Source organism: Equus quagga, chromosome 2 (assembly GCF_021613505.1).
Source record: "Equus quagga isolate Etosha38 chromosome 2, UCLA_HA_Equagga_1.0, whole genome shotgun sequence".
Classification (NCBI taxonomy): Eukaryota; Metazoa; Chordata; class Mammalia; order Perissodactyla; family Equidae; genus Equus; species Equus quagga.
This window is the reverse complement of record NC_060268.1, coordinates 176736328-176761921: the sequence shown is the minus strand read 5'-3', so window position 1 is coordinate 176761921 and position 25594 is coordinate 176736328. Positions and strand designations below refer to the sequence as shown.

Sequence of the window (25594 nt, the reverse complement as noted above, 5' to 3'; positions counted from 1 at the left end):
GCCACTACTAAGTACTACAATCCGGACCATGTGTAGCATCTGGCATTCGAGAGGACATCTCCATGACGTTCCAAGGCCTCGCTGCTAGAGGGTGCCCCTCCCCCAATCTCCAGGGATCAGAGCAGCCCAAGAGTAACTCAAATTGGATGTACTCTGTGTCCTGACTCTCCGGCCTTATTTATGGCATTACAAAAATCACTGTCAAAAGGAACACAGTTAAGCTAAATTCCAGAACTTTTCCCAAATCTGTTTGTCATAAAGTTGAAAAGTAAACATTTTCCATTATTTATTAGCACCACATTTGCAGGACCAGTTGCCTTCAGGCTCCCTATCCAGCAGAATTAAGGTTTGCTGTGGGAAAGGATGAAGTAGAACCTCGTAAAAGAGTGAAGATCTTTAAGTAACTGAAACGAAACCTATAGTCAAGGCAAACCAGACCCAGCACAGTTACAAACCATTACTGCTTTCTGCTGTTTTTATTCTGCCTTACCCTAGACTTCACTTTCTTACAGTATGGATTCACAAGACAGTCAATTTAAATCTTTTTTATTAAAGCAGTCATGCTTACTGCCCCACTGTGTCTGGAATTTTAAAATGTATATCCTTAGGGCCTGAATGTTTGGGGATGAGATTTCTGTTATTATGTTTTGATCTTTCTTCAGAAAAGCCAATTATAACATGTAATTAAGCATTTCCAGACTTCTAAGTTAAAAGAATCCAGTCTTCTTTTCTCTGAATGGTTAGGGGAGACACAGAATAGGATCCTAAGAGGCTACAACCCACATTTTACAATCCTGCTGAAAACAGACTCACCCTGGGCTCTGGGAAGACATCCGCCACTCAGACGGAACAGCCCACAGAATCCAGAATACACTTCTCATTCTAAGGAGGCTCCACAACTCCCAGCACCCTGAGAGCACCAAGTTCCACGACGACATCTCAATGTTAGGTGATCCAGGCTGGGGAGGCTCTTCAAACATCAGTCCTTATGTGAAAGGTGCCTTTTGGGGGCTTTCTAAGATTAAATTTTCTATCAATTGATACTCACTTCTCTTGGTAACTTGATACTCAACACATTCTCCCTGAAATCTACAGAAACATTTTAGTAAGTTGGGCTCTTCGACTTCCCTTGAAACCAGCCTGACAAAAACATCTGTCTAGAGATGAATCTTAGCGCCATTTCAAAACTGTACTAAGTCTACTAAGAGCAGCCAGAACGAGTAAACTGAGGCAAGACCTTGTTGGGTGCTGAGACAGACATTAAAACAATGGTTCCATGATTAAATAAGTTTTTATTGTCACATTTAACTGCTTTGTCAGATATACATTGTAGGTTTCAGTATGGCATAAAATAACATTTTCCTGAATGTCAGAATCTGAACAGAGGAGATGGCAATGGCACTTAAAAAAAACTCATTCATTCACACTGGTGCTGAAGCCGCTAGTAGGTAGCTGATAAAAACTGGAACGCATTTGCAGGTAAAGTGATCTGCCAACATTTTAAATCAAATGGCAGTGGTAGGAGGCCAGCAAAACCAGGAGAGGAGTAAAATGCAGACCCCAGCAGGTGGGTATCTGAAGAATGGCAGTTTTAGCATTTCATTTGCAGTCCCTATTATATCGTCTAATTTAGTATTGGAACTGGAGCTCAGTAAGTAAACTTTTTTCCTATAAAATGAAACTACTTTTTCAGAACGTGGACTTTAAGCCTCTTTAACAACTTCCTTAGTCCTACAGGTTTTAACTAGTCCAAAGGAAAGGCAGTTATATTCCCAAGCATTAACTTCATGGACTGACCTCATCGTAAACGGTAGGTCTTGTCATTTCCAAACGAGGAGCCTAACATGCTCATGAACATCTTTAGTGGTTTCACACATTCTGGGCAAAACTAGAAAATAAGTAGTAAACAAAAATATAAGTGCGTCCCAACAGGAAGTCTCTATACATTCCACAATTTTCCTCCAAATGGCAACTTAAAAGAAAAAATAAGTATGGTTATGCAGATTTAAAATGAATCTTTATTTACCAAGATTCCAAGACAGTTTATTAAATGTCTTTCCTCCACAAATAAAACTAAGACTAGGATTTGTCAGAAGCTCTAAATGAATTATCTCCCTTACATATGAACTCGGCTAGATCCACTATGTCTGGAATCTGTTCACCATAAAGCTCAGGTCTGGAATACAACTCCCTTCCGTTATCCACTGCTGGGTGTCCTTCATTTAAGACTCCAGAACAGAGACCATAAATGTGGCTAGTGCAACACAGCAGTCACTGTAATTCCCCAAAAGAAAAATAAGTGATTTATTTTATGACATACTTATTTGGATGATTACTTACTGGTAATTAGTATTTCTACATCTTTTTTTAAAGGCAACCATTTTAAGTGACAATACATATCAGGCTAGTAGAAAAAAGTTGAAACAAAGCCCTCTCTTTCAATCTCACAAAGTCATGCAGATGAGAGAAGGTACATCTGATTTGTTCCAATCAGGCTTCTTGGAATTATCAAAATTTCTTTTCTGGCAAAGATGAATTTGGCTCATCATAGAAAGAAAGTTCTTGAAGGCTGCTGCTAAACTCATTTCCCTTTGAAAAAGTAAATTTCAAGGCATGATAGTGCAAGAGGTAAGTTTTTGATTTATAGAACATTTATAGACTAATTGTGCTTAGTCTCTAACTTCCAATTTATTTTAAAGAACAGAAACTACGTTGATAAGTTTCACTTTGCCTAAATTTACCAGTACATCCATGAATCGCACCAGAATTAGGACAATTTGATTATCTTAATGATTCTGCCGTGAAACCTGCACACCGCGTCCACAGGTGAGGACCCTCGGAGGCGAGGCTCCTACAGTTCTGTGCCCAAGGACTCTCCTCTTGGGAGTCCAGGGGTCTGAGAAAGCAGTTCTCCCCCCAAATTAAGTCCTCGAAAACCTCTCTCAATAAGCGATTAACAAAAACAGTGCTAAGTGGAGAGTTTCTTTTGTTTAGTCAAATCTGGGAGGTCTGAGTGTTCCTGGAGCCCCCGTCGGGATGTGTCATGGGTCGAGAATCCCTCGAATGTGAGCATTCGCTATTCAAGGGCTCTGTAGGGTCAATCAAATTTTCATAATCACTGTCGTCTGATTCCTCAGCACTGTCTGCAGCTGCCCTTTGGGGAGGAGGAAGGTCTGCTCCACTCCCAGGATACTTCAGTCCGGCGCTGGTGGAAGCATAACTGGAAGAGCCCACGGCTTGAGGTCGAGGCATAAAGACACTAGTTTCCATGCGAGGATGGCTCAAAGTACTTTCTTGATTGTTTGAGTGAAAATCAGAGTAAGGGGGAGGAGGATCAGAGGCCTCTGCATCTCCAAGTGGACTTCTACCTTCAGCCACAAACCCAGAATAGGGCATCCGAGGGCTGAAGCCTGGTTCCAAACTTTCAGGCGCCATCTGTCTGCTGAGCATTGCCTGCTGCAATCCTGGGTGAAAACAGGAAAAAAACTGTAATACTTTCTATATTGTCACAGCTTTGCATCTCAATGCATTAAATGGTCAACCTAAAAGTTCTAGAAAATAGCAACAAGGCAGTAAAATCAATTCTTACTATTATTTTAATTTGCATAGTTCTTTATAATCTACAAAATATTTTCCTATACACCAATTCATTCTCACCTCATAACAAGCTTCTGAAGTATTACTGTCATCATTATTACTATTATTGTTTCCATTTTATAGGCAAAGAAACCAGAGTTCAGAAAGATTAAATGACTTGACTAAGGGAATAGCTACACTCGGGGACCTGATATGCAAAGTGCAGGTCTTTGAACTCCCAACCCTGTGCTGTTTCCCCGCCTGCTGCTTACAGTGCTCGAAGGCTGTGGGGCCTGAGGATGAAAGAAATAGTCCCTACCACCCTTGGCAAGTCATTTGAATGTAAATGTTTTTCTTTACAGGCCTCACATCAGAAAACACTTCTTTACAACTACTTGTCACAATACACTTATATGTGTCTTTCTCCTTAAAACGTTAAAAGCCCTGTTAGATGACCAGTTTTCCAGGTACTAGGCCATAATTTTAAGCATTTTTATGAATGCTCTGAAACAGTCGCACAGTTACAAGTCTATACAGCCTTTAAAAGTGTTTTAAATACATTTTTTAATATTATAAAAATGACGCAGGGGGCAGCCCAGGTTCATGGGCTCGGATCCCAGGCACGGATCTACATCACTTGTCAGCCATGCTGTGGCAGTGACCCACATACACTATAGAGGAGGGTTGGCACAGATGTGAGCTCAGGACAAATCTTCCTCAGCAAAAAAAAAAAGAGAGAGAGAGAGAGATACATACTTGTACAAAATTTAGAAAAGAACAAAGAAAATAAAAATTTACCACAATTCTATCATCCAGATAACACTGTTAGAATTTTGGTGAAAAACCCAAAAGACTTGGGGTTAAAAGATGTGAATTTTAAGTGTCAGGTCCCAAGTTCTTTTCTGAACTCCAGTATCATTATCCAGCCTTGTGTATGCGTTTGGGATATATGTATTTTAAACAGAGCTGAGACCAGATGTTTATACCATATTATATCCTAGTGTTTTCACTTAAGATTATACATTAAGCATTATCCCATGTTATTAAAAATTCACTTCAACGGCTGTATAATATTTCATCACATAGATACACTGGAATTTACTCAGCTATTCTACTGTTGCTTATTCAACAACTCTAATAGGTTGTTTCCAAGAATTGAGAATTATAAAGTTGTGATTAACATTCTTGTACATAAATCCCTGTCTGCATTTCTAATTATTTCTAGAAAAATATAACTTATTTTTAATAAAAATAAATCAGACATCATTTACCTGGAAATAAAAATTACATTTAAAAAAAGCTACATTTTAATTGGTTTGTAAATGTTCTTATTAAATTAGAAAAGGTTAGCCACAACCTTACCTCTTTACACTTGATATTATCTGCCATACATTTAATACATTTTGTTTACGAATGTTAAATTTGAAGGCATTGTAGCAAATATGTCTGTTACCATGCCGGAATTAATAGATTCTTGGGCCTAATTCTCATTCAGCCAGCTGGTTCCTTAGCCTAATGGTATCCATTCATCCACAGCTACCAAAAATAAGACATGCAAAGCCTTCATTGTGACCTTGACTATGAATCAAATATAAGGTTAAAAGACCTTTAGGTAGCTCCTCTGCGTGGCTCTCATCAACAGGACACAGTCCCTGCATGCTAGGCATGCCAGGGTGGACTTAGTAAAAAACCCCACAGCCCGTCCTCCATTCTAAGTGGATTACATCCGTCAATATATGCACCAGTCTGCAATAATCTCTTCTCGGGATTTATTCTAACCGTACTTCAGTCTTTCTACCTTTGGTCTTTTTCTTCCAGGTAGAGACTTGAGAGGGATGCTACGAAAAACATACTTCTCTTCTGGGAAAGCTTAAAGGCAAGTGCGTGCCCTCCCCCAAACAGCTTAACCTGGGGCTTGATGAGTGTGGAAGGATTCGCGTATTTTATTGTATAATTTTTTTTTTTTAAAGATTTTATTTTTTTCCTTTTTCTCCCTAAAGCCCCCCAGTACATAGTTGTATATTCTTCGTTGTGGGTCCTTCTAGTTGTGGCATGTGGGACGCTGCCTCAGCGTGGTCTGACGAGCAGTGCCATGTCCGCGCCCAGGATTCGAACCAACGAAACACTGGGCCACCTGCAGCGGAGCACGCGAACTTAACCACTCGGCCACGGGGCCAGCCCCATAATTTTTTTTTTTTTTAAAGATTGGCACCTGGGCTAACAACTGTTGCCGATCTTTTTTTTTTTTTCCCCCTGCTTTATCTCCCCAACGCCCCCCCGGTACACAGTTGTATATCTTAGTTGCAGGTCCTTCTAGTTGTGGGATGTGGGACACCGCCTCAACATGGCCTGACGAGCGGTGCCATGTCTGGGCCAGGATCCGAACCCTGGGCCGCCGCAGTGGAGGGCGCGAACTCAAACACTCGGCGACAGAGCCAGCCCCTATTGTATAATTTGATGTTTAAAATCAGACAGTTCCCTGATACTGAATGGTACAATTAATAAGAAACTCACTTCTTTCTTGTTCCTTCTCATTTTTCCTCTGAGTAATTTGTCTTCTTAATTTGTTCACTTCTGCCTGACAAGATTCGACAACTCGCTCACTCTTTTCTACATCTGCACAAACTGCCTGAGGGAAAAATGACAACAAGAACAATTAGTTTCAAATCCAAGCACAAGGCATTCCATATGGAAGCACCAACTTGAATCCTAGGAGGAGCCCAGCTGCTTTACTGAGTTAAGAAACAGACACGGAAGGCAGAACAAAATCACGATGGTCCACGAGCCCGGCACTATCGCTGCTATTCACTGAGTCGAATCCTTAATTTTGCTATGATGATTATGCTGTTTCATTTATAAATTCTTTACCAGTAAGGGTCAGATGGGAAAGATTTAATCTTTTCCTTTGATTATTCATTTTATTGAAATGAAAAAGGCATTTTTAATATCAGTCTAGTATACAAAGGAAGAATAAAAGATAAGACAGGAATGAGATGCCTTCGACTTTTATTTATAACAATCAAAAATCAGATGACACAAAGAGATTTATTCAACAGAAAATATTTATAATCAGGGAAAGCTGAAAAAGAAAATAAGCTTCCAAGTTAAGATTTCATAAACTAACTATTTGAGACTACACCTCTGCAATTTAACCATTCAGATCAGGGCACTCCGCACGATACTGACATTTGCAGAGCAGGCCTCATTCAATTGGCAAAGAAATGTATAACAGCCACTCTGAAGTCCATTAGGCAGTGCTGACAGTCTCAAAAGAGCATGGTCATGAATTCAGGACAAAAAGCTGTTTTTCACTGCACGTTCCTTCCATAGCAGAAATACCAGAAACTGCTGGAAAGTAAGCCAGTGACCAGTGAGTCTGAAAAAAGTTCCCTACACCACCAGGTGTACCGTGACCCTAGTTTGGAACACTAACAGTGGAAATTGCCCATCCTAAGCTTTCTTCTTTTGCTCCAGGCTGAACTCAGTCTGCTTTCCTCTTTTTCACTAGCTGCCTTCATTCCTCTCTCTATTCCTCGGGGCCTTCCTCCTCAAAGTTAGGCTTTCTCCAAGCCTGGGACAGCTTCTTCAGTTCTACCACTTTCCTTCTTGTTCTCAAAGGCTCTTTTGTTCTTAGGGTTTTAGAGCAAATTACCCCTAAGAACACACTGGGGCTGATGAAAAGAACGTGGGAAAGTATTGTTAGCACCTAGCTCAGTATCTGGCTTGTGAGAGATGTTTCCATAAATATTTGTTGCATGAATGACTAGGAATGAACAGGCTCCACTGTGATCCTCCCACTCGATGAAGGCAGCTGGAGGCAAAGCGAGTGAACTAGAATGACGGAAGCAGAGCTGCACAGAGTTATGGGTGCCTTGTGATGTAGTCTCTACTTAGAGTATAACCAATGGAGACAGCTGTGTTCTTAGCAATCCTTCCCTAATCTCAGAATACATTTCCCTAGAAAAAACACTGTTATAAACAGGGTCATAGGTATTTAAAACACTAATATTAATACTATACTTCAGAGTCTCTGCTTCAGGCACGAGTGAGACAGGCTTTTGCAGGATGGCATGAGTAACTACCCTATACATCTGATATTATTTTGGGAAAGCATATTCCAACTTTCAGACAATTCATTTGTCAATTGGGAGATTATTAAAAATTAAAGTAGAATTAAAAGCATTTGGGCAATATAAATAAGATGAAAACTAGTAAATAAATCAGTTACCTGCACTTTCTCCTGAAGCGCATTATAAACCTGATAAATCGCCCTGATGTCTTTCATTACTCCATCCTTGTCAAAAAAGTCAGTACTAGAAGACAGACAGAAAAAAGACGTCACACAGTTATTCAAACTGCTGTAAACCTGAAAGGCATTTTCCTATCACTTCTACTGTAATCTGTTACTTAAATGCTGCAACTCCAAGGTGACAATGTCTCAGTAATAATGTCCACACTATTAGAATTACAGAAGAGAAATAAAAAAGAACCATTGTTACCAAGACAATTTAAAAAATATAAGCTATATATTCTTCAGTGACCACATTTAGCTTTTAGAACCTCAGAAATACACAAACTTTACCCAAACGTTTATATCAATTGCAAAAAAACCCCACAAAAAACATGACAAATGATAAAAAAAATAAGTATTAGTAAAAGTAAACCATCTTTTCAATAGGAATAAAATGTTGCTATATAGTGGTGGTGTCCTAGAGAATCACCTTACAGCATTTTTCACTTTTAATTATATCAAACTTGATTCCACATTTCTCCATATACTTCTTAAATACTATTAACAAAAGAAGGGGAACACTTTCCTTTTACTTTCAACTTACCCATGTTCTTTAATAACTTTGGCGTAGCTCTGAGAAGTATTTGGCACTGAGGACACTTTATACTCTTGCTGGCTAGTATTGCCTAAATTGGGAATAGCAAGGGATATCCTTTGATTATACCTGTGGGGGATGGAGAGAGAGGATGTTATGAGAGATGCTCTGCTTGAAGACTGGGTCTTGCCGACAGGAGTCCGAGCCTCTGCCCCGAGGAGCTAACAGGAGGGCTCACGGAGGGCCTGCTTCCACACACAGCCCGAGCATGCGGGAATTAGCTGCTCTTTTCCTTCTCGTAAAGTGGAAACCCGATTATAAACTCCCTGAGGGCAGAGGTCATGTCTTACACTTCTTTTGCATCCCCGCAGTGACTGACAGAGTGCTGAGGAGCTTCTAAGTGCTCAAGAAATACCTACTGATTCATTACTAAAATCCTGCAAATGGCTATTTAACAATTAATAACTATTTTCACTGATCTCAATTTAATTTATTCTGCAAATGAATTTCCAGAGGGAAACCTTTCTGTTGCTTACAGACAGACACCATAATCAGATGGTCATTTTTTTTTTGCTTTAACAAGTTCACAATGCAAAACCTTCATTAACCAGTAGGTGGATCAATTTTACAATTTTGTCTGTGAAATCTATGTTTTAAAATTACAATGACTTTCAGAGCAATAAAACTGTATTTCTACATAATGGATTACAGAGAAGCAAATGATGATTTCCAGCTGTTTATTCCTATAAGAATTTATGCGTAATTAACATGTCTTGCTAAGCCTTCTTGATTCAAAAACAATTTTAATTTATACAACTAACCAACAAGGAAAAGTACCTTCTCTAATTACAAAAAACAAAGCTTACAAAAGCTTTTCTACCAACATCTTTCCTATATATGAGGCTGGTAGGGACACTTTCTTTACCTTCGATTTGGTCTAAAGAGAACATATTCTAAAGCATGGGTGGAATTGTTGGCTGTGGAGATGAAGCTGAAGAGAAGGAAGACGAGGTCGGGCACCCCAAGGATGCGGGTGAGTTGCTTATGGATAACCTGCTCTCTGTAGGACATTTGCTGCTGTGTGTTTCGCCGGAATCTGTACCACCCAATAACTTTCTGCAACAAAAACAGAAGGAAAAAAGCATTAAAAGTTACATGCAATCTTACAAATTTAATTCTCAATGTATCCACACAAACACTTATATACAAAGGGTCACAGCAGCTTTATGTGCGATAGTCCTATCAACAGACTAGAGCTATGGATGTCCAAGAACATGGCACATCAGTCCTAAGTCTCAGTGCTCTGTATTAATGCTGGACTTAGCTCCTCTAAGCACTGGGTGTGTCTCATACTCCCTCTGCATCCCTGCAAAGGCCTGAGCAGCACTCAGTACACTGGCTGTTCTCATGAAATACTCGCTGTTTAACAGAATCTTGCAAGTGCTTACTGGATGACTAATGGTACTTTTCACTTACGTTGATTCCAATCGTTTTATTCTATTTGTATTTTCTGAGAAGTGGGGAACCTTATAAATTATTTTGGATACCAACTGATAGTAATCAACTTATTCATTTGATACTTGACAAAAAAGATGCTCCCATCACTCAGATCAATTAAAGATGAGAAGCCAACTTAATTCACATTGGTGACAGCTACAAAACTGCCTTTTAGAGCTAACAAGTTACTCGGGAGGCTACTGACAAACTAGGTTGCCAATGCTGAAAAGCACCTTTTTGACAGCTATGTTTGGGCCATGATGCAAAATTATGGACATCTTTCCCTAAAACCTTATTTCTGCTGAAGTTTCATAGACAATTTTTCACAAAGGCTTTCCTTTCTACTCTCTATACTAGATAGTCACTTACATTTTCTGGAGTCAAAGCAATTATCCCCAACACTGGGCACATTTATTATCTTGAGGTTGCATCCTTTTCGGCCTTATAATGATATTAAGATGGCTGTTATGTTTATCATTATCTATTTCAGAGCAGATGCTTCCAGAAGGCAGAAATACTCCTCTCACTTGCTTTGTTGGCCTTAGCCCCAAACCTGAGGCTTGTGGAAACTTCGTGAACACACTATGATTCTATGATTCTGCCAGGGCAGTATTTCAGCACACAACCATGGTGTACCTACTGGAGGATTTTCATATCAAAAACAATAGCCTCTATCTTAAGCCTAACATTTTAAATGTCCCTTCGTGGGTAGTACAATAACTCTTTCAAGGTGAAGATACAATTTTGTTCTTTTCCTGGGAGAAAATAACTCAAACTAGAATCAAGTATAAAGCTTTTCAGTCGTTTAAACATATATCATCTTTGCTTTTGCGCTGGAAATTTGGGTTTTGCAAAAAAATCCTTACAGAGTTTATATTATGTATAAGGTGCTGCAAGAAACATGTGCAATGAAATATGCAGTAGTTCTTGCCCTTAACAAATACCATGGGAAATAAAACATAATTTCCAAGTAAACTGAAGCAACAAACTCATAAATTTAATTGCAAAGGAAAACATAAACATTTGCTTTAGCACAAAGTTCTATAAAATCAAAACTGCAGATCAACTTTTAACTTTTTTGAGAATCTTGGCCCCAGGTAAAGCAAAGTTAACTCCAGGTGACAACCTATGACTGGTCTACTGTGTCCTCAAACAGCAAATCCAATTTTAAAATCCCTGAATTGACTGGAATGTGGAAGAACTACAGAGTAGAGTCCTTTTCTCTTTTCAATTTATCTTCAATTATAAAATACAGTTAAAAAAAACTTATCAAGGGCCGGCCCCGTGGCGGAGTGCTTGAGTTCGTGTGCTCTGCTTCAGTGGTCCGGGGTTTTGCCAGTTTGGATCCTGGGTGCGGACACGGCACCGCTCTTTGGGCCGTGCTGAGGTGGTGTCCCACATGCCACGACTAGAAGGACCCACAACTAAAAGTACACAACTATGTACTGGGGAGCTTTGGGGAGAAGAAGGAAAAATAAAATCTTTAAAAAACAAAAAAACCCAGCTTCTCGAATGATGTCTCACTTCAGCAGCAGCGTCTCTCCACTCCCCAAAGTCATCCCTTTTAAGTGCAGTTGGCTTCTTTCCAGATCCTTTTCTGTACATTTAAACACACACTCATGCTTTTGCTTTTACATAAAACAGGCTCAAATTATAATACTACTTGTTTCATTTAACATAACTTAGAGACCTTTCTATGACATTATATGAGAACTTCCCACATTCTTTCTGGTGGCTGCTTTGTGTCCCATAGTAGGGAGGTACCAACGCAATTTACTCCCCACTGGAGGACACTGAGATTGTTTTCCAACTTCTCACTATTAAGCGAAGATGCAACAAACATCCCTGTACACTTGATTAAGAGTCCAGACTGCTGGGTTTAAGCCTTGGCTCCCCCACGTCCCACTGGTGACCTTAAGCAAATGACTTCACCTCAGTTGCCTCCACGGTAAAATGGGGATGATAACAACACCAGTTCACCTCATGCGGCTGCTGCAAGGATTAAACGTGTCAATACCTGAAAAGTGCTTAGAGTGTGGCCTGGCACAGAGTTAAGTGTTCAATAAGGCCAGTTTTTCATATGCCTAGATGCAATTATTTACTTGGGCCAGACTCCTAGAGGTGGAACTGCATATTTAAAATTCTGTTATTGCAAAATTCTTCTTCTAAATGTCGATATCAACTTACATTCCCACCAACTACAGCTTTCATTTCCCACAGCCTTGCCAGCAGTGAATACTAGCAATCCTTTCATGCTTCTGCCAATCTGATGGGCAAAAAAATGGTATCACGCTGTTTCAATTTGAGTTTCCTGATTGAAGTTGAACATCTTTTCATTTATTTCTTGGCCATTTGTGGATCTCTTTTTTTCTCCTGTGAATTTCCTGTTCATATTCTTTATTCATTTTTGCTCACTTAAAATTTTTTTTATCTATTAAAAAAAAAAACTTCCTAGTACTTTTCGTATGTAGTGAGGGCTCTAGAGACCTGTGCTCCATAAGAATTTTCGTGGAACAAATTTTAGTTTTAGAAAGTACGATAAAGGTTCATTATCCAAAATATGAAAATAAATAGCATGAGGAGGCAAGGCGGTGGCTGGGAGATGGATAGACTGTTAAGAGATTCCAGAACGCGTGCTCTCGGGCAAGTCACTGACAATAAGAGAGCCGGACCATGACACCTGTGGCTGCTCTCTCTTTCCTAGTTGGGCAGGTGACTGGGTCAGCCTCTGCCAACACTGAGCCCCTCCTGAGCTTATTCTTGTTAGAAAAGCTATCTGTCCTTCTGTCCCACCTATCCCCCAGGCTTCCCACCCTCCTCTGGGTTTACCTGCTGTCCTTTCTGCCTCGCACTGACAGTGGTGCTGAACCGCCCGTCCAAGGGGAAGGAGGCTGACCTACTCTAACTGCACTCTCTCCCAGCGCCCTCTTCAGACGCCTTACGGCCCACGGCCCACACCGCCAGGGTTATTTTTATCCACGGAGAATTTTTTAGAAGATTTTCTATACTATACGCTTCTTTTAAACAAAGGCATTCTGTTTTCTGTTTGACAAACTGAAAACTTTTACTGGTACTTTTTTCCTCAAGTGATGGTTTAATAACCAATCTATTTTTCTGAAATTAATATCCCAAGGTAAAAAAGTAAAACCCACATATGGTACAATAGAGTAAATTATAAATGAGACCATCAGACAATGCTTCAGCAACAAAACTTTGGTTCATTTTCAATTCGATTCAGATTTGCCTACCATACACAATCAGTACATCATATGCATAGGTGGACAGAAATAATAAATGCTTGACCTTTTGGAAAAACATCTATGCTCAACGGTAATTGAACTTGAAAGAGTAACATATCCAAAGATGTTTGATTGCAATTTACATTCTTTAGAAATATTTTCCTGATTATAAAATTAATGCATATGTATTAAAAATGTGCAAAATTTTTTTTTTGGTGGGGAAGATTGGCCCCAAGCTAACATCTGTTACCAATCTTCCTCTTTTTGCTTGAGGAAAATTGTTGCTGAGCCAACACCTGTGCCAATCTTCCTCCATTTTGTATGTAGGACACTGCCACAGCATGGCTTGATGAGCGGTGTGTAGGTCTGCACCCAGGATCCAAACCTGTGAGCCCTGGGCTACTGAAGTGGAGCATGCAAACTTAACCACTACACCACCAGGCCAGCACTTGCAAAACTATTTTTTAAATTACAAAATAGAAAGGGAGAACTACCCAGAATCAACTCAACTATTGTTAACTTTCTGGATTATACTTCATTTGCTTTTCTTCTGATTTTTACATAATGGAATTATACTACAAATATCTACATTTTTTCTATTGATATACTGTAAACATTGTCTCACATCCACAATTTACTTTTAAAATCTACTTACCAGAACTCTCATAAATAAATATCACATTGTTTCCTTTTCTATTCCTTTCTGGTTTCAAGTTTGGGTGGTAAGAAGCGATTTCCAAATCAGACTAGGCAACAAATAGAACATACCTTTCTCCGGTCTTTAAGAATCCTGTCCAAACTCTCTTCATTAACTTTGCTTGCATAGTCATAAAAACTGTTTTTTTAAGAGAAAAAATATTTTACTAAAATTACATAGTATTTTGCAATGAATATGCTTAGCTACATGTGTCTATGGGTCATCTAACCCTAAAAGTTGGTAGTAAAAATATAATTGCTTGTCTTCAATAGGTATATAGAGAAATCAATCTAAATGCTTTATACATGAGGTATCTTTTGCATGAAAGAATACTCAAGAGACTGCTACATTCAGAGGGTATAACTTCCACATGTGGGAGGTGCTGATAGCAAGTGATTACAAAATGTGTGGTTTCAAATGGCTGTGACATCTTTTCCTTTTTTCTAAGTATCAATTACTTATGAAAAAAAAGAACTCAGGAGCTCATTTCTGAGAAATGAAGAAGGGAAGTGAACAATTGTTGAATGTTCAATAACATGCTCGGCTGCATGCTTTCTTATGTTATTTCATTTCATTCTTATCTCAATGCTGGGAGGCAAGTATTAGTTCAGCCCAACAAGTCAACAAGCTTCATTCCCATTTTTGTAGATAAAGATACTGACGTTCAGTGACTTGCCCTAAATCACAGAGCTGGAGGATGAAGAGCTGGGATTTGAAGCCAAGTCTGGCTAGGTGCCAACTGAATGCACTCACCCTCAGACAGACCAACTTGACCAGGACCCTGTGGTGAGCAGTAACGATGGGTGGGCTTGTCTACCACTGGTCAGAGTTTCAGAAACGTCACCCTTTCTCTCCCCCTCCCTCCACTGTAAATCCCAGGCCTTATAAGGCAGGAAAGAGTTTAAGACATTGCAAAAACAGTGAATTGGGAATCAGGAGATAACAGCTCCAGCTCAGTTCTACTTCTCACTGTATGATTACAACCAATCTGGCCTCTACTTCCTTTTTTCCAAAATAAAGAGTTTGGAGTAGAAACATAATTTCTAAGGTCTCTTTCAGCTCTAAGAATTATGAGTTTATGATTTAAACTTAGTTAAACTCTTATTCTGGTACAGCTTTGCTGACAGTGTTTTAAGGAATTCCTTGGAAGGGCAAGGCAGGGCACAGCTAGCAAAGCTTTGGATAGGGCCAAATAGGACACTTTCTTTTTTTTTTCCTGCTTTTTCTCCCCAAATCCGCCCAGTACATAGTTGTATATTTTAGTTGTGGGTCCTTCTAGTTGTGGCATGTGGGACGCCGCCTCAGCGTGGCCTGACGAGCAGTGCCACATCCACACCCAGGATCCTAACCGGTGAAACCCTGGGCTGCAGGAGCAAAGCGCACGAACTTAACCACTCGGCCATGGGGCCTACAAGAAATTATCTTTTTTTTTTTGGAGGAAGATTAGGTCTAACATCTGCCACCAATACTCCTCTTTTTGCTGAGGAAGACTGGCCCTGAGCTAACATCTGTGCCCACCTTCCTTTACTTTATACGTGGGACGCCTGCCACATCATGGCTTGACAAGTGGTGCCTAGGTCCACATCCTGGATTCGTGCCGGCAAACCCCAGGCCACCGCAGTGGAATGTGCAAACTTAACCACTGTGCCACTGGGCTGGCCCCTAGGACACTTTCATGGATCAGACAAAGGCAATGTGTGGACCAGGGCCCGAATCATTTTATTTGCACTGAGATTCTGCTCAAATGAACTGCTGGTTGCTCGTCTTGTTTCCCACTCCTCTTGCAGTTCTGTGTAAATCTAAAAAAGATGAAGTTCTCAGCTACTCTGAAGCTTCATCTACAGGTAGCCATGTTGCATGATGACAATCCTCTGAAATAATCAATGGGTAGGTGTGTTTGTGTGTGGAAGAACATGATACAAGTCTCCAGGGGTTCTTGGGTGCAAGGGGGCTGGATGTTTGGGCCAGCTGAGGATAGGAGAGTGGTCAGGGTGAAAGCTGCAGGGAACACATAGCAGGCGCAGCCAGGCACAAGGGTTTGCAGGTGTTAAAGAAGGAAGTGCTAACCAAGAACACTGAATTGTACTAGTGTGAGCAGCATGGGAAGGAAAGTATTGGCCTGGTTTCTGGGAAGGTACGAGAATAGGGTCTCAGGGAGTTTTAAGAAACACAGTTGAAATCATCATACCAGCCATCAGATGGAAGGGTTTCGGGCTGAGAAAGAAGGCAGGGGCCTGGGTAGTGGTCTGGGGAAAAGTCCAATGTGTGGGAGATACTGGCCTTTTTCTTCCTCACCCTTTCCCCTCCATGTGTCTCTCTGCCATTTGCTTTCTCCCTTCTAAATTTCGCTCCTCCCTTTGCTTTCTCTTTCTGTCCCTTAGCTGGTCATAAGATGCAACTGGTGTAGATTAACTTAAACACAAAAAGGAGGTTTTATGTTCCCTTTCCTTACATCTTAAAGTTGAACACTGAACATTTTTTATTCTTCTTAAAAACACCCATTAAATTATTTTATCTATATGTGATCCTGATTAACTTCCCTCTCTACCAGTCACAGAGCCCTTGCTAGGGAGGCTGGTGGGGAAGGCTTCCATCCTAAATCTCTGAGGTCAAGATTTATACGGTCGCCTCCCCTCTTCCTAACCTAACACAGTGCCACACACACTTCTGACACTCAATAAATAAATGAATTTGGATGCCCTCAGTTATACTTGTAATTTTATAGCCATAATCAGGTACAGGTCTAAAATCACTAGTTTTTAATCAATTAATCTCTTAATAAGGACTAAGAGCTACAAAGAAGGACGTGGCTTACCTAAAAAGTTTTGAACAAGGGTGATGGTTATGGATTTCTGTAATTAGAAAGATGAAATCAGTTAATCATGTAAGACACAGGCAACTATAAAATTGCTCAGGAGTTTTTTAACCAAAATCTCAGACAATAAAAAGACAGTTTTCTTCTCCCAAATAGGTGCTGTGTGTACACCAGTGAAGGCAGTGACTCCTCTTAATATTCAAACTCCGGGACACATTCGCAGAACAAAATAAAGTAGATACCAAAAGTTCTGTTTCCATTTGTCCACATATGATGAGTACACATCTGAAAGCTCTTATTCAGGAATACGCAGCTATTGTGTGCCCTTATCCAATCCTAGCTATTTAAACAAAGCATAGGAGGAAAAAGTAACCACTGACTGCAGGCATTTAATCAAGGTGGATAAAAGCCGTGAGGACAGCTTGGGGAGAGGAGGGTCTTAACCACCCTACCATCAATAACCTGCTAACAACCCATGACAACTGGGGCCAGGCATTTTGAAGGGGAAGGGAGGAAACTCCGGAAGCCTGTTAACCCTTTCAAAGATGGTCAGCACCAAGGGAGACTGTCATTTATAAGGCAGAGCCTAATGGCTTCTGAAGAGATTGCTGTGATTAACCAGAGCGAACAATTTCTTGAAGCTCATCAGGGGGCTTAGGGTCTGGGTTGCTTTATAAGAGCATGAGACTAATTAACCATTCAATTCTATTAATCACATTCTTCTGGAGAGCAACTCATTACCTGCTATTTAAAAAGTCACAGCAGCAGAGTTCCAGGCTGCAATTTTAACTCAATTAAAATGGAACCACAACCCTGAAGGACATGGGCTATTAGCTTCTGTGCTGATGTTAATGCTGCCAAACACACACACAAACGCAGTACTTCCATAGGAAAGAAAAGTTCACGTGCCTAGTATGGCTGTTGACATAGTGATGCAAATAAGAAAACATCATCTAGAAATAGTTCCTTCTTTTATCACCAAAAATGATACAGTATACCACCATAAGTTATTTCAGAGATAATGTTAGTAAAGTAATTAGAATGTGGAATATTTGTAGCAAAAATATTACCTAGAGTTTAGGAAAAAGAAAAAACTCATCTTCCACTTTAAAGGAAAGAATATGTTAAGAAAATCCCTAGAGTAAATTCTGAACTCTGAATACACACTCCTGTCACCAGTCCACCCCCCAGCAGACGTCTCCCATGATTTACCACCTGGACTGGAAGCACACAAAGATACGCTCTAGATACCATGTGGCCTTTTCCAAAGGAAGTTAAAGCTTTCTTGCATATGATTTTTTGCAATTCCTAATAAAGCACTCCATGGAGCAAACAGGGTGACAGGCTCAAACGTGATAAAGCTGCAGATCGGAAGGAAGGTGGCAGACACAGCTGATAGGTGGACCTCTGGAAGCAGGCAGGAACCTGGGATTCTAGAGTTTCCCACACCTCAAGAGCTTAACCACACGGGAGCCTCCTCTTCAGGGATGGAAGTCGTCTCTGCCCTCATTTCTTTAAACCCCCATGGGATGCACTGCTGTTCTTGCTTATCTTCCTGTCTCTGCCTCTCCTGGTGGGGGAGCGGGACAGTTCCTCTCCTTCCCCTTTCGTCCTTTCCAGTCACTCTACTGCAACACCTCAACAACAACGGAAGCTCTTCTGTTGTCTCCTCCCTACCACTCCTAGAACTGAGGGTGGACAGCTCTGTTTAAAGGGAGTTAGCACAGCTTTTAAAATTGATATGTATTCAAACAAGACACAGATATACTTCGTGTTCAAGATGTGTTCTATATAAATTGCCTAGCACGTCCTTACTGTATATAGTAATTACTGTATTCTTAAAAGAAAACTGTTACAATATAACAATATAATATTACAATATAATATAACAATATAATATTACAATATAAAATATAACAATACATTTAAGATAACACTAGCAAATACTTTCTCCATGTGATCCATAATCATTTCAAACAATGAATTGAATGTAGCTAATAAATTAAAGGTTGTACAGCAAAAGATGGTTGTCATGGCACTGTATTCACCGGGACTCTCTATCAACTGGTACTCCTCCATAGCTACAATACCATGGAGACATATTTACTGCAAGAACCAGAAGGTTTATAAATCAAAGAATCAGTACATTATGCAGTAGAATTTCAATTAGTTTACCACTCTATTTCTTCAAAAATAAATAAATAGCCAGAATATTCATCAGAAATGCTATTTTGTGATCATGCCAGATAAGAGAGCTCTTTCTTGCGTGGTTTGCTGTCAGTTAATTACATCTGCCATTCTAACCTTCATCTACCAAATTAATTTTTAAAACCCAAATGCAAACAACAAATAATCACACTGATATCCAATGAAACCAATTTCTCTATTTTAGAATTTTTAAAGAGTTAAGCAAAACAAAAAACAAAACCTCAATGAGAGAATACCTATCTCTGTATATCCAGTCTTTATTTAACAAGTCAATATTGTGGGAGTGGTTTTATAGTTTTGGTCCCTTAGGACACAGTTGAGTCTCTGGTCTCCCCCCAGTCCTAAGCCCACCTCAACCCCCATCCTGGCCTCCCAATACATGCACTAGAAGGTTATCAGAACAGGCTTAAAATTGATGATTTGGCTCCAATATAACCTAACCTTCCAGCAGTATTTCAAACCACAAACCACTCACTCTCACCATCACCCATTCTGTATTTTAGTCACATAGAAATAGGCCAGATTCCCTGTATGTCTTATGCACTCCTTGCTCTATGTTCCACTGAATGCACCACCCACTGGCCCTAAGTTCACCTCCTTCATGATGCCTTTACTGATTTCACCCACTAGCTATTTTATTTTCAACCTCTGGGACTTTCTTTTTCTTCTTCTTATAGCACTCATCTGCACTGTCTAGTACTTCTATATACATGTCTTGCCCTCCCCACACTCCTGGAAGGCAGGGATGCCTCCGGATGGTCCTCTCATTGCCTAGCATATGCCTCACATACGAATGTTCTTCAATAAACGTTGGCTGCATAAGTGAATGAAATGTCCCTTGCTGATATGCTATTTGGTGATATGCTCGAGGTGTAGCTGAAAGAACTGTGATCCCTATTTATCAAAAGGAGACTAATCCAAAGAGAGGGGGTGAGTCTATACACACTCCTTCGCCTTCCCCAACAATCTCCCCCAAACTGACTGACTGGCTCACTCCTCAGAAGGCTGGGTAGGTTTAACAAATAATCTCATGTAAACAAGTGTGAACACCTTTGTCAGATCCCTCCAGGAAGGACCAGCACAGCACATCCTTTCGTTATGGTATGATGTGAGGCTGGCAACAGGCTAGCCTAACATGCAAATGTGAGGTTCATGATGGTTTTCAAGAGATTATCAAGTGCAATAGCACAAAGCTCTTCAGTAAAGTCAGACCAGTTAGTGGGAAAGGGATAGCTCTACTGAATATCTAAACTTACAGCTACGCACTGTAAGTTTACAGTGACTTACAAAAACATTTCCTATCTTTTACTAGTGCAAATAATTTGCATTGTGATCTTAGTAGTTTTCCATGAACTCTTTTAATCTTTTGGATCAAAATCAGTTAAGGGCCAAAAAACAAAACAAATAGTATATATACAGAAAGAGTATTTCTAAGGTCAGTAGTAAACTTACCAATCACTTGCAGAAATTCTGTGTTGCTGATTTGTGAGTCACTGATGCTAAAGGTTTCCTCTTGTCTTACCTCTCCCAGCAAAAAGCCTTCCTAAAAGTAATAAAAGAAAATAGTTGCAGACTAAAACTAAAGATAGTTTTTAAGGGAATTAAGAGGAATTGAGGACATTATAATTTAAACAATAGTCCAAATAAGCTTGCCATGTAAACTACTACCCTATAAAGGAACAAGAAGACTAAAGCAACCTGAGATACATCTATTAACTGGATTGTTTGATAACAAGATGAAATATTATTTTAATCCCTTCAAGTCTTCCTTGGTTTTTTTTTAAGTAAAAACAAGCAGAGTGAACTCATGACCTAAATCCTACTAAGTGTAATAACCCACGTCAAAAAACCTCAGGAAGCAGAAATAGTCCAAAGCTGCTTTCTCAAAACAGCATATAATTTATTTCATTGTTTTAAAAACACTGCTAATGACAAAAGGATAAAGAAGTTAACACAATGCACAACTAATTGCTCTTGTATAGGCTGGCATGGGAAATTAGGATCTCAGCAAATAAATTAAATTTCCTAGAACTCACATCAAAGTTTTCCTTTAAGAAAGGCAGAGGTTAATTTATTTACACCTTTGGAGAACATATTCCACGATAATCAATTCTGGATTACTTAGTGTATAACCTACTTGTTTGAGTACCTGCTATCCTGTTGAGGATAAGCAAAGTTGAAGAACATAGACCCTAAATGTCAAAATAACTTTCCTGTAGAGGGTAAACTGATAGGCTGTCCTGAATTTCCCTCCCCAGATACCCACATGACTTACTCCTGCCCTCCACTAGGCTCTTTACTCGAATGGCACCTTATCAGAGAGGCCTTCCCTGGCCAATGTAACGGAAACAGCATCTGCCAGACTTCAGGCCCCTTCACTCTGCATTCTTTTTCTTCTCAGTCTTCTCACTCTCCGTCATATTACATATTTATATGAATAAACAAATGCCTATCCCCCACTAAGATGTCAGCTCCATGAGAGCAGGGACTCCGTGCTTGTTCACCACTAGGTCTCAGCACCCAGCACAGAGCCCAACACAGAGGAGGTGCCCAGTAAGTACTGGTTGAAACAATGCCCTTGTACTATATACATTTCTATTCTAAGTAGATCCTTCAAATCAATTAAAGAATGTTCCTAGTTTAAGAACATTGCCAGTTAGAAGTGAGAATCTCAGGAGGTGAAGAGGGAGAGACAGATGCTTTATGGTATAGCTTTGTATTGGATTAGGGGCATGGAGTGTCCTAAAATTCCAAACCATCATGAACAGGGCATTTCTCAAACCTGAGTAATATAGAGACCTCTTTAAAAATCTTTTCTCAGACCTTAAGGAGTATCCGTGGCTATTGGTCTGAGAAATATTGACTAAAGAAGCTTGTTTTACCCTATGAAAGTCTTTCAGTTATGAGTTCTCACCAGAAAAGAGCAGCTTTGTCTTTGTAACACATTAAAAAAAAAGTTTTAACCAAATTGAAAAAACCAATTTAAAATTCCTACAGAACTTTAGACCTTAAGAACATTATCTACATATTCCTAGTGTTCCATAGTCTAGGGTTGCCAGATTTAGCAAATAAAAATACAAGACACTTAGTTAAATTTGAATTTCAAATAAACAGCAAATAATTTTGATGTCATATTGGGATATAGTTAACTAAAAAATTTATTGTTTATCTGACATTTGAATTAAATTAGGTGCCTTATATTTTATCTGGCAACCCTACTGCAGTCCTCAGTCTGAGTAAGCCAACAGTGACATCCAGACATTCTAACTCCAAGTATAAAATGAATGCTTATTTATCTACTGGTCTGGATTATTTGAGCCACTGTTACTTTATAGCAGGAGAAGGCAAACTACAATGTGTGGGCTAAATCCAGCCTGATGCCTGTTATCGTACAGCTGACAAGCTAAGAACGGTTTCTACACTCTTAAATGGTTGAAAAAATTAAAAATAGAAATAACATTTCATGACATGTGAAAATTACGTGAAATTCAAATTTCAGTGTCCATAAATAAAGTTTATGGGAAATAGTCACCCTAACTTATTTATTGTCTATGGCTGCTTTCTCCCTCCAACACAGAATTGAGTAGTTGCTACAGAGACCCATGGCTCAGAAAGCCTAAAATATTTAGTATGCGGCCCTTTACAGAAAAAGTTTGCTAACGCCAGCTCTGTGGACTGAGTGGTTTTAAACTAATTTCTTGCCTGGATAAAACAAGAATGTACTACAAAAGAAAATTCTTGGTTCTTCAACTTTAAAATATGTAAAATTGAAAATAAAGTAGTCCACATAGATATCTGTGGCAAGGTTATTACAAACAGGTAAGGTCATTTAAGACACAGATGCAAACTATTGTCATTGGTGAAAATGTCCATAAAGTCTAGCACCATCCCCGGCACAGCATAGATATTAAAGAGAGATCTCTTGAATTAAGTTAATAACAACTCAAGAAACCCGGCCATCTCACTGTAGTTTGTAGGAAAACTATCCACTTTTTAACAGGTAGCCACTCATTCTTAAAATAATCTTGCCTTATACATAACCTGCGATATTACTAGGCACTCCAAGAACTAAAGCGGTTAAGAAGCATTATTGAAACCGTATTTAATACTTCCACAGACACTAGGAGTACCACAAACTACCCATATATGGAACTGTATTATATTATTAAATAGCTGGCTGCAGTATCAAAGGCCTTCATGTCCAGAGACATGAGCTGCCTCTGGAAAAACCCATGTTGTGTACATTCTTATCATTACTCTCTACCATCGCCACTGAAGAGATGAAAAGTACAATAATTTAATGCCATCCAATTTACTAATGGAATCACCTCTCTGAAATCAGTTTTTATTAATGAAAGCTAAGACTGCTGACATCAAACCAAATTCAGTTCCTTCTTCTGGGGTGTATCATTTTGCTTTGTAATGACAACCACAACCCCCGCCCCCCCCCACACACACCTATTTGACGAATTTGAATAATTCACTATTGACATTTAAAAACAATCCCCCAACTTGGTGGGCAAAGTAAATACGTGCTTAAAGATAAAAATTATCTAGTTTCACAAAGAACTTGCAACCAGAGGCCAGTGACCTTAAAAGCCAATTCGTAAAATAAAGACACTGAAGCAGACAGGCGCTGCTCCCTCTCTGGGCTCCGAAGCCTATGCATTTCCGATCACTCATACTTAGGCCTATCACTTCCCTATTTCACTGCGACTTAGTCCCGTGGCATTAGAACATTCGCAAAAGAACTAAGCATGCAGCTTCAAGCCTAGTAGACCCTACACCTAACACTCTTGTTTACATTCTCCATTTCCCATCGAGGCAAAGAAAACAAACGATCGTATCTAACAAGTATGAATAGTGACAGCCATGGTTTCCCTCGTCGCATCCCACAACAACCTGTGAGACTGGCGGGCGGGGCTGGGTTCCTCGGCTCCCAGACTAAAGCCCTGTCGCTCGGGTCTTTCTCGACCCCAGGCACCCCTCACAAGTCTAGAAGTCTGACTCTCAGGGAGGGGCAGGCGCTCGGTTTCCACTAGACGACCCCTGACACTGCCGACGGCCGGCCAGGAAAGCTTTGCTAAACGGAAGATGGCTGTCCTGAGACGGCTGGGCGGCCGAAGGCACCAAGCGAGGGGGCCCACCCCGGGGGCGAAGGAACCTCAGGCAGCAGAAGCTCGCCGGGGGCGGGAGCCGCCTGGGTCACCAGCTTCCCGGGCCGGCCCTGGAGACCGGGGAGCGAGCCTCGGGTGGTCCCGGCTTGGCCACAGGCGCCGGCCTGAGACGGAGGGTGGAGGCCCCTGCAGCCACAGCTGGGGGCCCGGCACCTACGTGGTCGGCGTTGCTGTTGGCGCTGTGGAAACACACAGCGCTGAAGGTGTAGCCCGAAATGGAAGCCGCCATGATGGAAATCTCCAACTCCCCCATCATGCTCCACGGAGGGCACACAGACTTCCGGCCGGCCCCGCCCCTTGGCATCCTGGGAAATGAAGTCTTTGACTGGGGAGGTCGACGGCCCGGGGTGCGGGGGACTGAGCGCTGAGAAGCGCGTGTTTACCAGAAGTGAACGCCTCCTACGTCATACTCTCTGCCTAGGTCTCGCGCGCAGCACACTGCCTCTTCTGTATAGCCCTTGATAGTTCCCCAAACCGTTTTTTCTCTTTGCAAATGCAACTCTTAGTATTAAAAGCCAACATTTGCCGTGTTCAAGGATGAAAAGAGTGACATGATTCAGGCAATTTTACCGTTTAGGTTTGACACAGAAATAACATGATGTACTCTCAATTTTCACATGATCACTCAGGCTGCAATGTGGCGAATGCAGTGCTGGGGCAGGGAGAAGGGGGAAGGGAGGTTAACACAATAATCCAGACGCGGGACGACGGTGGCTGGGGGTGGGAAGAAGTGAAATGGTGGTAGCAGTGGAGGTGGTAAGGAGCAACTGGATTCTGGGTACAAAAGAACACAAATTTAATGAAAAACCATGGAAAGAAGATGAAAACAACATAAATAAAAAATAACAGTGTAAATAAATCATAACAAAGTTAGGAAAAGAAACTTACGGAAGGGACTAATCTTTCTAATCATTATTCTTCAATTTGTTCAATCGGTCGGGTTCAAAACTGGGCTCCTGATCTCCTACACAGCTCCTTCTACCACACTCTTTTGAAGCTCAGCAAACAGAACCGTTTTCTTACAGTTGTGCAGGCCAACTACTTTAGAATTATTCTTGACAACCGCGCTTCCCCCCCCCCCCCCCCCCCCCCCCGCTGCCCCCCGCCCCCAACTCACCACCAGCATACCTATCACGGTGATCCAATCTATCATCATCTCTCTCCTGGATCACTCTAACAGCCTCTAACTCAAGGGGTCTGAACTGGGGGCAGTTTTCCCCCTCATGGGACATTTGGCAATGTCTGGAGACATTTTGGGATGTCATAACTGGGGGGAAGGTGCCACTGGTATTTAGTGGACAGAGGCCAAGGATGCTGCTAAACATCCTACAATGCATAGGACAGCCCTTTACAACACAGAATTATCCTACCCAAAACATCAAAGGGATGAGGTCGAGAAACCCTGTGATCTAGTTTCTGCTTTAACTCCTTCCCTAGAAAATCTGTCCTCAACATAGCAGTCAAAATGGTCATGCCAAAACTTAAATTCAAATCATCTTGCTTCTTGGTTAAATCCCAAACCTTACCTGGCTCCTATTACCCATCTGACTCAATTCCTG

At 40.6% G+C, this 25594-nt stretch overlaps 1 protein-coding gene across 1 annotated transcript; it reads right to left on the bottom strand.

Moving 5' to 3' along the window:
* Positions 1–1272: 1272 nt before the first annotated feature.
* On the bottom strand, positions 1273–24291 carry ABRAXAS2 (abraxas 2, BRISC complex subunit). The gene is made up of 9 exons (XM_046654686.1): positions 24193–24291; positions 20311–20401; positions 16651–16687; positions 13907–13973; positions 9328–9518; positions 8412–8531; positions 7805–7889; positions 6091–6205; positions 1273–3464 (listed from the first exon to the last, which is right to left on the bottom strand). Exons 1-9 carry the CDS (start codon positions 24289–24291, stop codon positions 2995–2997), a joined length of 1275 nt encoding a protein of 424 aa, XP_046510642.1. The 3' UTR covers positions 1273–2994.
* Between the last annotated feature and the right edge of the window lie 1303 nt (positions 24292–25594).

What these genes read in the sequence shown, in the direction of transcription:
- ABRAXAS2 (XM_046654686.1), bottom strand. Translation starts at nt 24,291, where the DNA reads ATGATGGGGGAGTTGGAGATTTCCATCATGGCGGCTTCCATTTCGGGC. An exon ending in AGAATTTCTGCAAGTGATTG is followed by an intron (nt 16,688 to 20,310) that starts GTAAGTTTACTA and finishes TTCTAATTACAG; the next exon opens with AAATCCATAACCATCACCCT. An exon ending in AAAGTTATTAAAGAACATGG is followed by an intron (nt 7,890 to 8,411) that starts GTAAGTTGAAAG and finishes TCTGTCTTCTAG; the next exon opens with TACTGACTTTTTTGACAAGG.